This window comes from Podarcis pityusensis, assembly GCF_964106645.2.
Source record: "Podarcis pityusensis genome assembly, chromosome: 1".
Taxonomy (NCBI): domain Eukaryota; kingdom Metazoa; phylum Chordata; class Lepidosauria; order Squamata; family Lacertidae; genus Podarcis; species Podarcis pityusensis.
In genome coordinates, this window is record NC_138028.1 from 111,734,520 (window position 1) to 111,746,797 (window position 12,278).

At 43.0% G+C, this 12,278-nt stretch overlaps 1 protein-coding gene across 4 annotated transcripts in view; it reads right to left on the minus strand.

Moving 5' to 3' along the window:
* STK39 (serine/threonine kinase 39) overlaps positions 1-12,278 on the minus strand; it is a 116,645-nt gene that overhangs the window by 36,359 nt on the left and 68,008 nt on the right. For all 4 annotated transcript variants that reach the window (XM_080971304.1, XM_080971301.1, XM_080971303.1 and 1 more), the window contains exons 9-10: positions 11,556-11,604; positions 11,365-11,430 (exon numbers count right to left, since the gene is read on the minus strand). In XM_080971304.1, coding sequence (XP_080827430.1) covers positions 11,365-11,430; positions 11,556-11,604 — 115 coding nt within the window. The remainder of the gene's footprint in view (positions 1-11,364; positions 11,431-11,555; positions 11,605-12,278) is intronic.

Genomic DNA, 12,278 nt, shown 5'->3' on the forward strand with positions numbered 1-12,278 from the left:
TCTCCGTAACAGTAAATGGTGAATAGCAAGCTTGAAAATAACCACAGGCCTGGGTGGTAGTAGGAGCTGTCCTGCAAGATGAGATGGTGCTCATTTGTATCACAGAATTATAGAATTGTAGATTTGGACAGGACCGTGAAGGTCATCTTGTTCAACCCCCCGCAATGCAGGAATCTTTTGCCCAATGTGGCCCTCGAACCCATGACCCCAAGATTAAGAGTCTCAGGTGCTCATTTGTATCATGTGCCCATTGACAGACTGGCCATTCAAAACAACAACAAAAACCCCCATGCATGGTCAGTATACACTGCAGAGTGTTTTTACTTCGTTCCAGAAGCTTTCTTACTGTTTCGCACAAACAGCCTCGCTCTGTGTGAGGTCCACCTATCGCCACAGAGTCAGTCTGCATTCCCTTGATCAGTTTGCTTTCTCTTGCTCTTAGCTGAATAATTGAAAAAGTACAAGGCAAGTGTACTTCGCAAAGGGAAAAAATAGTGAATCGAATGAGTTTTATTAAGAAAAGACAACATGGGAAGCATTTTTGTAACGCAGGCTCATGCTTTTAAAGGCCTGCATTTGTGGGAAAGCAGGGTAATAGGGTGTTGTTGTTTTTTAGCAGAATCTGTACAGTCCAGTATTGTGGTTTTTTTATGTAAGGCTGGTCGATATTTTAAAATTCCCAAACTATTAGGACTCTCACAATCACTACTTTAGAAATGCCAGTAAGTGCAGGTGAAAATCCAGGCTTTTACAATCAGGTTACAACAGTGGGACATTGACATTCACTTGCACTGGGTGCAAGAATATGGAGACACATTTCACAAAGCGGCCATTTTGTCCAACTGATTTGGCCCTCTTCCTATCTTCCCCACTGAGAGGATAAGAAGATTCCTATACCAGAAGGTTCTTTTTTCCCCATCACAGAGTTTAGACTTTCCAGACAAATATAAGGGTAGCAGTCTCAGCCTCCGTATTGAAGAGCAATCCTGCAGAACAATTATTGCTCATGCAGGTCGATTGCCTGGCTGGCTTAGGAAGTCACACAGGACCCAATTCCAGAAAAGGATGCCGGTAGCCTTCAGGTATCACACCAAAGACATGGCATAGCGGGCACTGATTTTCTGCTTTGGGGTCACAGCCTGACCTAAGGGCAGGTCACAGCAGCAAAACTACCACTGTACAAAATCTATGGTGTAAAATTAAAATGCAGGTCTCCAAATGCCTGTACAGATTGGTCTGCAAAAGCTGAGGACTTGCAGGTTGAGGGTGCTTGTTGGTTCCAGGTAGGTGAAATAAAACTGCAATGTTATCCTGAGAGAAAAATATCCGTACTGTGGGATTTTCTGTAGAAAGCAGCTCCATCGCACAATGCAAGAAAAAGAGAAGGCGCCAACCTCCTCCCACTCTGGCCCATTATCTTTCTCCCCATCCCACCCCCAAAGCTGATGAACCTGTCAGCTTCTGTTTCCAGGACAGATGTCTGAGCCACCAGAATCTCAGTACAGGTCAAAACTGTGGTTTCCAACTAGAGGCAAATTGGATGATACGCTAAATGCATCGTCATATTTGCAGATCTTTAAATGTTTAATGTTTAAACACGGAGGGGAGCCAAAACCAGATTTTGACTATGGTGCACGGGTTAACCCTTTAACTCTGCACCATGGTCCCAATGAAAATGCCCCCCCCCCTTTCAAATATGTCATTCACACCCACAGTAGAGGATTCTTATCAGGAAGACTGTCACCCCAACACACCAAGGTCCTGAAACAGACTTGGAATTCTTTGGCTCTTAAACTGCTTTTCTTAAAAAGGAAAAACAAAAAAAGTTTAAGTAGAATAATTAATTTATAGTATGTGGCCCTTAATCCCTTCCCCTAACCTTCCTTGCTGCGAGTGTGTGTGAAGGAATTAAGCACACAGAATTCTTCTCGCACACACAAGATTCAAGATGAAACATTTCAAAGTGTCCTTGGGATTGTGCACATATTAAACGTATAGGCAGAAACAAAATTCCAAGCTGCTTTTTTCTGTTCGCCTCCCTTTTTCCACATTAGCATTTGTATCTCTAACAGATTCATTATAAAAGGAAGAGTGAAGGCAGAATACCACCGGCAACACAAGAGAGTGATAAAAAGGCTTTTCCATAGCGTTCTGACCTTGCTGGTCAAGTTTCTATCATTATAAATGAATAGGTGCATATGACATGTAATATTTAAAATGGATTCATTCCTATTAAGAAATGTACTGCTGACAGGACATATGCCTGGCAATCAAGCATACCAATATAATGTAAGCCACACATCAGAATTTAAAGTCAAGAGGCCTTCTGATGCTATAGTACATTTCCAGTATCCTCCTAGTTGATTGTGTGTTATGCCTCAGCCTGCTTGATCAAAATACAGTAATATGTTGCCAGGCTGCTTGACGCTTCTTATTCTCAGAAATCACATGATGACTAAGAGCAATGCTCAGTAAATGAGCAGATGCACCAGGACATAATTATTAAAATTAAATTAGTTCACATTGCCCAAGGTTTACTGAGACACAGGAAGGGAGCAGGGGGCGAAGAATAAAGCACAGCAGACAAAACGGCAAGGCTCAAAGTATTCATGAAAATGGCGGGATAAGGAAATGAGTGCCCTCATCTTAATTTCCAGGATTATAAACAGGAACTTTATTTCAGGGTTTACTGCCTTTCTCCCCCCCCCCCTTTTTTTAACAAACTTGGCAAGGTAGCTAAAGAACAACCATCAAGAATTAATCAGATATATAACTTGGATGGTCTCCCAAGAAAAACCTAAGTAAAAGGTGTTATGGACACTAGGACTGGGCGATGTCAAGCTTTTCAACATCGTGATACCAAACATCATGATACAGTGGTACCTCGGGGTGCAAACAGGATCCGTTTCGGAGCCCTGTTCGCATCCTGAACAGAATGTAAGATGCGACAGCGCGTCTGCGTAGGTAGCGTTTTGCTGCTTCTGCACATGACGTCATTTTGACCGTATGCGCATGCATGAGAGGCGAAACCCGGAAGTAATGCGCTCCATTACTTCTGGGTCTCCGCAGAGCGCAACCCAAAAATACTTATCCTGAAGCGTACTTATCCTGAGGTATGACTGTACAGAGGGACACGGGTGGCACTGTAGGTTAAACCACAGAGCCTAGGACCTGCCGATCCGAAGGTCGGTGGTTCGAATCCCCGCAACTGCGTGAGCTCCTGTTGCTTGGTCCCAGCTCCTGCCAACCTAGCAGTTCAAAAGCACATCAAAGTGCAAGTAGATAAATAGGTACCGCTCCTGCGGGAAGGTGAACGGCGTTTCCGTGCGCTGCTCTGGTTTGCCAGAAGCGGCTTAGTCATGCTGGCCACACGACCCGGAAGCTGTACGCTGGCTCCCTCGGCCAATAAAGCGAGATGAGCGCTGCAACCCCAGAGTCGGTCACGACTGGACCAAATGGTCAGGTGTCCCTTTACCTTTACCTATGACCGTACAGTGATACATCAGAATGTCAAAAAGTGGAGGGAGGAACGAGCAGCGTTGGCCCCAGGCCCGTGAGACGTTGGGGTGAAACTGCCTCAGCTCCCTTGGTGAGAGTGGCAGCGGTTTCACTCCGGTGCCTCGCAGGGCGATGCATCTTGCTGCTCCCTCCATGCTCTGGGCACTGGAGGGAGTCCGGTGCAGGCAAGCCCCACCTGCGATATACTGCCAGGTGAAGGCGCTATCATGCTGTGGCCCTCAAGCTGGTCCCGGGCGATGTAATAGCTAGTAATAGCTGCCACAGAGTGAGGCAGAAGGCACCAGTGGCTGCTGGGAGGTGGAGGAAAGGGGATTAGGGCAAGATCCATTATGGGTTTGGTGTTGATGCTCTAGTATGAACTGTGGAACCACACTTGGGAAGTTGCCATCTTTTCTTTTGTTTTATTCACTTTTTTCCATTTGAGGCACTGCTAGCCCACTGTTCATTAAATACAATCCTAGAGCAGGGTACAGAGGGAGGAGTTCAACATGGTGCTACATCAATTTTTCTGTCAGGACAGACATTTTGGCTTGCCGGAAGGGATGATCCTGCTCTCCTTCCTCCATGCACTGCTCCTGTGTCTTCTCCCAGCTCCTCCCCAGAGCGAATTTAAGGGGCACAAAGCAGGAGATAGTGGGGAAAGCCCCACTGCACACATGGAAGTCTATGCACAGGGTTTCCACTGCCAGGACTCATTCATTGAATCTCGTCCCCAATGCATAAAACATAGTAATTTAGTTTTATATCACTTGGAGAACCCCGCCCCCCATCAAATACATTTTCTAAGTACAGTGGTACCTCAGGTTACATACGCTTCAGGTTACATACGCTTCAGGTTACAGACTCCTCTAACCCAGAAATTGTGCTTCAGGTTAAGAACTTTGCTTCAGGATGAGAACAGAAATCGGGCTCCGGTGGTGCGGCGGCAGCGGGAGGCCCCATTAGCTAAAGTGGTACCTCAGGTTAAGAATAGTTTCAGGTTAAGTACGGACCTCCGGAACGAATTAAGTACTTAACCCGAGGAACCGCTGTAATAAGACCACATTATAAACCACAAACTACTATCCCCTTAGACAGCAAGGGGGGAAATCAGCATGTCTAGCAACGGCAGGACTCACCTTCAGCAATAAATATTCAAGATATGGGTGAATAAATAAGTTTTCAGCTGGTGCCAAAAACCCACCAAGGTCAGCACTTGAGAGAAAAGGGCACTGCACAACTGGGTGCCAGTATCAAGAATTTTAGGGAATTTGGGGACTGGAAATAGCACAAGTTGCATCATACCATGTGCCACAATTAGCACTGCTTTGGCAGATGGAGGAGGAAAATAATAATAATAAAAAAGAGCTTCTAATTTGGGTCCTATTATCTCCCTGCAACAAAAGCTTTCCTTCCAGCAGGAAAGGCAAACTTATTTGTAACTTTCATAAAGAAAACAAAAAGGAACCTTCACTCTCAGAAAGACAAATTAACACATATAGAGGGCACAGCGCACATGAATCAGACAAACATGCAGGTGATAAAAAAGAATGAATAAGAGCGGCTGACATTTAAAATGTAGGTAACACAACAGCACTTCAGCACATGGTAATGTGCAACAGAAAGCTGTTCACGCAGGGAAGGAGGGAGAAATTCGCAAGCTGCTGCCAACACTGCCACAGCTGTGGAAGGAGACAATACGAACGTCAGCTGGAACATGAGAATGCAGGACAAATTAGAGGGTAGGCACACACAAACACACACACCACCACCAACACCACAATGACAGAAATGGCAAAAAAGCAAGCCACCCGCACAAGCTTCTACTGAGGTTCAATGTGTTTGTGCTTTTTTTCTCTCTTCCCTTTTTCTGGCTACTACTCAAGCGATTTGTGTCAGAAGGTGCCAGAAATCTTCTAACAAAGGTCATTTCTAAGAACTCATTGTAGCTTAGTCCTGTGCTAACGAGAAAAGAGAAGACATTAATTCGGAGCAGGCAGTACAACTGCAGCTAGTGTCACCTGAAGGTGCATCTAATATCCCGAAGGTCACCTTTAGGATTAGGTAGCCCGTCACGGACTGTCTCAAATGACAGCAGGCGTTGCAAACCGCCAGGAATGAACAAGACACGTTTGTTTCGCAAGCTCTCGGTCTAACTGTATGGGCTCTTTTCAGCCTTGGATGCAATTCACGAGCAAGTTGGAGAATGTCGTCTTTGGCAAGCCTTTCTTCACTTCCATTGCAGTATTTGTATACAATACCTTTGTCCTTCCTTACGTTCCTCATAGGAAGGGAGGGGGAGTCACCCTCTGAATTTGGTGCATATATGATGCCTCAGTTCAGTAACGGATTGTGGAGATGCTAAATTCAGGCTAAGATATGAGCACAGTGGTGCCTCGGGTTACAGACGCTTCAGGTTACAGACTCCGCTAACCCAGAAATAGTACCTAAGGTTAAGAACTTTGCTTCAGGATGAGAACAAAAATCGTGCGGCGGCAGCGGGAGGCCCCATTAGCTAAAGTGGTACCTCAGGTTAAGAACAGTTTCAGGTTAAGAACGGACCACCAGAACGAATTAAGTTCTTAACCCGAGGAACCACTGTACTGTACAGGCGTCTCACTCTTAAGTAACAATCCAGATAGATGTAAACAATGGTTCTACACATTGCTTTCCCCAAATTTAGTAGCTATGAATACAAAAAAAGAAGTTCTAAACATCTTTGGACCAGAATCAAAAACTGATAGGAGCTAAAATTACCTTTCCCATTAAAAACAAAAAATCTGGACAACTAGGATTTTTCGATCCCCATTAAAAGGATGTATATTGTCAACTCTGAAATAGCTGCTCAGTACCGCTAGTATAGAAATTTCATTTTTAGTTGTTAAGGTTCGAAAAATGTGATTATTTGACAATACTCCATGATTTAAAAGCAGTTTTGGATTATGAAACATGGTTCATTCAGTTTTAAGCCACTGCAACTCAATTTAAAGTATACGCAAATTGGAACCATTGTCGCACTACAAGCAACTCATCAAATATTCATTTGTTCAGTTATAATTAAATACGTTTAATTACCATAAAAGATGTTTATAAAAAATGAATATCATCTCATTTAATTAAGGCAATTAGGAGAATTTATAGAGAGAAAGGAGATGTGCTTTAAAAGCGGTTCTTTCAACTTTTGCTGATGACATCACACTGCTTGTTAATAGCCGTAAAAAGCTATAGGCAAGGGAAAGTAATAAAAAAGAGAATAAATATGAATTGCCATTTTACTATCCTTGGCAATCCTGATTTGGGGAATGAATTTGAGATTTTAAACACCGGTCTTTTTTCCTGTTGGCAAGTGAAGAAGCTAAAATGTTTAAGGAAACAAAAAAAAGTCATTTCCTCGCTTGCCTTGTTTATGCTAGCCAATTATATCTTTATGGCCCCATTTTACAGACAGATTGTAACTTGCCCACACAAGCAAGTCTGAGGGGAGGCAGAATTTGAACACTGATCTCCTGCAGTCAAAGTCTAGGCCCACTATACTATACACTGAACCACAATGTCTTTGAAATAACTAATTTAATACTAAGATGATAATCAGTATATTTATATCCTTCAATATTGACCTTCAAGTTTGCTAAAACATGACAACAGAATGGGATGAAAAATTGAACAAAAGCAATAGAAAAAATGTGCCTCAAAACCCCCCAATGAAGTATAATTATTCCCCCCCCCCCACGCTGGGGAGCAACCAGAAACTCAGGGGTACAGCATAGACTTGTATGAAGGTGCCAGGTTCAGTGTCTCTGGTAAGGTAAAGGTAAAGGACCCCTGACAGTTAAGTTCAGTCGCGAACAGCTCTGGGGTTGCGGCGCTCATCTCGCTTTACAGGCCGAGGGAGCCGGCGTTTGTCTGCAGACAGCTTTTCCGGGTCATGTGGCCAGCATGACTAAGCCGCTTCTGGCGAAACCAGAGCAGTGCACAGAAACGCTGTTTACCTTCCCGCTGGAGAGGTACCTATTTATCTACTTGCACTTTGATGTGCTTTCAAACTGCTAGGTGGGCAGGAGCAGGGACCGAGCAACGGGAGCTCACCCCGTCGCAAGGATTCGAACTGCCGACCTTCTGATTGGCAAGCCCTAGGCTCAGTGGTTTAGACCACAGCGCCACCCGCATCCCAATGTCTCTGGTAGCCCCAGTTAAAGGGCTTCAGGTGATGGTGAATAGCTCAGCTTGAGACCCTGGAGAACCTTGGAGAACCACAACCAGTCTGTGCAGATTATACTGGTCAAAATGGGTAGATATGGTGACTAATCTGATTACATACAGTTACATGCCTAGATAGGATCTAGTGAAGGCATTTTCAGCAAAAGTCTCACCACCTCAATCTCCTTTAAAGCTTCTGGTAGGACACCTTCTCTTAATAAGAAGAAACTAATATCCTTTCACTCAGGCTATGTACAAACCATGTATTTAAAGCTCATGGTTCCCCCGCAAAGAATCATGGAAACTGTAGCTTGCAACTCACAGAACTACAGGACCCAGGGGAATCCTTACCAAACTACAGGATTATTTGGGGGGGAGCCATGTGCTTTAAATGTATGGTGGGTATGCAGTGTCATTTGGTGGAATTTGCCATGTTGGGTAAGGGGGCAAGCGGGATATCTCACTCCTGCATCGAAGAATCCTGTCCATAACATCAGGCCCAAGCCAGCTGAAAAGTATCCATGATTAACAAATCCAGCAATTCGCTGCAGGCACACAATAATCAGCACAAAACCAAGAGCCATGGGGGGTTAGACTAGATGACCCTCAGGGACCCCCTTCCAACCTTCCAATTCTACAATTCTAAATGTGGTTGTCATGAAAACGCTCGGAACAAGGACTGTTGGCTCAAGGTAACACCAGTTCAGCAGTTATTGAATCAATCTCTGCCAAGCCTGTGTTGTGTAAATACAGTATGTTTCTCAATGTGCATGTTTTAATGTTTTTGAACGTTATGTTATTATTTTGCTTTTAATTGTATCGTTCTGTCATTTTAGGTGATTTTCCCAACCGCCCCAGCTCCTTTGGGAAGTGGGGGGGGGGGGTTATAAATTTAAATAAATAAATAAACATTCCAGGGTTGAGTCACCCGGAAAGTGAGTTGGTTTGCAACCCAATGTTTATGCACATATCTTTCCAGACCTGCCTGACTGGGAAGCCATCCATTTTACCACTCCCTTCCCAGACATTTCCCAACTATCAGGAAAAACCAGGTTTTACCAGCTGACTGACAAACTTTCAATATTCACAGCAGCAACCTAGCAAAGCTACAAAGGGGTGTGGGGCTGGGTTATTGAACAAGCCCAAAAAGCTTTAACTGAAAAAAATGAGCAATATGTACAGTGGTACCTTGGTTCGCGAATTTAATCGGTTCCGGGAGTCCGTTCCAACTCCCAAATGGTTCAAAAACCAAGGCGTGGCTTCTGATTGGCTGCAGGAGCTTCCTGCACTCAGTCGGAAGATGTGTCAGACATTTGGCTTCTGGAAAATGTTCACAAACCGGAACACTCACTTTCAGGATTGCAGCGTTCAGGAGCCGATTTGTTAGGGAGCCAATCTGTTCGACAACTAAGGTACCACTGTATTCTACTTTTCCACCTTAAATATTCACATGTCAGATGCCACAAGGGTAAGACATGCAAGTTTCATTCACAATGTTAATCTTTTAAGATAAGGGATCTAAAAGAAACGGCTAACAGCAGGGACTTCCTCCTCCTGTTCTACATTAAGCCATAATCTGGAAGCCTGGTGCTTTGTATAGCACTGCTACAAGTATTTTGGGAGCCTAAGTGAATACCTGAATATAGATTTGTAACCAGAAGCCTTGTGAGTCTTCTTTCTCCACTTTTTTTTTAAAAAAATAATAATTAGGTCTTCAAATACATTGCTGTGACATTATCAAGCTATGCAGATAAGAAGGCATGCATCATTCAGCAGGGAGTTTGCAGGTGAACCTCTCTCCTTCATCCCATTAAGATAAAATAAAAATGCCCCTTAACCATTTATCCACTTTATTCGCTTGCTAGCTTTATGCCTTACGGAGGTTGCTGTGAATGCATGATAAAATCAGCCCGAGAGTCTGAGTGGAACAGCCGAACCTGAAAGGGAAAACATGCAGGGAATCGAGTTTTCCCATCAAGTTCCGAAGAATAGGGGAAAGAAAATAAGATTACATATATGGTGTTCAAACCAGGCTCTGAAATGATCTGTTCTGGGTGCCCCCTCTAGTGGTGAACACAATCATGTCCCCGTAAATTTTCTCCAACAGCAAAAGAGCACTATGGCAGATTTAGGATTGCATGCACAGGCATTTAAAGCAAGTATGCAAGACCAGGGGAACTGGAAAGATAAACCCATACAAATGTGCTGCAATTCCTGCTCTTCATTTGCTTTCAGTTTTATATCAATGGTGATAAAATCACCATTTCTGATTTCAGAATTTTAACACCTAATCTAGGTGTATAAACCCAGAGCCACCCCATACAGATTAAATCTTTGAAGAACAGAGCTAAGTAACTGTGGGCAATGAAGAGAACTCTATTCTGCATCTCAAAATTATTTTTCTACTGCGATTAAGTAGTACATCGTTCTAGCCGCAAGACTATACAGTAAATATGAACTGGGAAGGGAATGGTGAAACACACCCTAATGGCCCTATGCTGGACTCTCAGCTCCCATCTGCCCTAGCCAGCAGGGACTCCAACTCCCATCAACCTTAGCCAGCATGGACTCCAATTCTGATCAGTCCCAGCCAGCATGGCCAACAGTCAGTGATGATGGGAGTTTGGAGTCCAGCAATATCTGGAGGGCCACAGGATGCCACCCCCCTCAAAAAAATGAAACATGTATCAAGGCCACAATGCAAGGCCAAAATCTGTCATAAAACTACTCGGGCATTTGACACATTGTTCCTGGAAATACTCATGCACTACTTCCAAAGAGAACCTCCTTCTCCCTCAGAGCAGCCCTTTCTCAGAAGTCAAGGACTGGTTTTATCAGAATGGTTCTTAACAATATACAGCAGTGACTCCCCAACCTTTATTTTTCATACCGATACAATGACAGCTTTGCTGCCGTACTGTGGAGCGCTCATTAAACGTATTGAGTGTATTGTAAATCTCCTATATAAATACTAAATAGCCTATACTGTTGCTGGTGCAATCGTCGGCAAAGGGCAAAAAATAAAAAGTAAAGGGTAGAAATATCCTAACATGAATGGAATTATATTGGTACTACAAATTACTACATTTAAAAAAATGGAAAACGCCATTGTTTCCCCCCCCCTTTTCAACTGAACCAATATTAAACACTTGCAAGTGCACTGCTGCCCTCTGCTGTATATTTCAGTACTAAAATACAAGACCAAAGTCACCCTGAAATATTGCTTCTCTATATAGATTGTAGATAAATCTTATGCATTTGTAATGGAAAAAAATTATATCTCTGTGTGAGAGGAAATTGGCTTTCAATATCTAAGAATAATAGAGTAGTACAGTATCAGCTCCAGGCTTTAATCATATTAACATGTATTTGGTCAAGTAACGCAACAGAAGCCACTCAGCTATAGACTCTGTTTTGCCAACTGCAGTTGAATATCCGGCATTAAATAAATACAGTGGACAGCCACTGCGCCTTGGAGGGCTGATACACAGTAACTTGAAAGTGAAGAAGATCCCAGCAGGATTGAACCCTGAATGGACAGGTGGGCATGGTTTGGGGAGAAACTGCCTTGCAGGCCAACTTGGGACCCCCGGCAGTCCAAAGCAATTACTGCCACAACCCAACAAAGAGGCTTACACTTTAGGGAATAAAAGTTGTGAGAATCCTTACTTTTTTGGCTCTTTGTCCTATGTCAGGTGTCTTTGTAAGCAGTTTTTCAATCAAGTATTCTCTAGTCTGCAAAGCAAAACATGCTTATAATTAAGGCCGGGCAGCCCCGAGAAAGAAAATTTTTTAAATAATTAAGTAATCAACTGATATTAAGACAGGGTCAGTTTACTTGTGGCCTTAATTATTTTTACCTTTGCTTTCTGGAAGAATTTGCATTTTAAAAGTTCTGCTGCTGTAGGCCTGAAAGAGATTAAAAGTTAGGTTAGAGCATAAACACAAAACTATTTCCTAAATTCCTAAACACTGCTCAGTACACAGGATTTAATGTATTCAGCAGTGACAGCTGTGTTCAAAAATCCAACATTAAACTTCCAGTGATTGAATATGTTTTTTGAGACAGGTATTCAGAACGGTATTGCGTGTACCATTCTGGACACGTGCGTGTACACACACACACACAGAGACAGAGAGAGAGAGAGAGAGAGGCACATAAGCTTTCAAAATGTATGACTTTTTAAAAAAGTCAATTACAGTTGTAATCTACATGTGATTAAAAATGTAAAGATGCCACACAGTCTAGAAACTCACGTTTTCTAGTTTACCTCATAGCTCAAAAAGCTGCTTTCAACAAGTTAATTACAAAAGGATTGAGAATCTGTTCCAACTGTTTATTAAAACATGCATTATCAGTCCTTTGGTACCAAATATTGCCTTGAATTTTAACCCAACTTACAGTTTTAGGTAGGGAAAAACAGATACTTTAAAGAGGGAGAGAGGGAGAGAGAGAGAGAGAGAGAGAGAGAGAGAGAGAGAGAGAGAGAGCAGTATAAACAGTCCTTATTTTGCAAACTGAAGTTGGCTGACAATATTTTTTTTAAAAAAAATTTAAAGGCAAATAGTTACTGGGGAAGTGC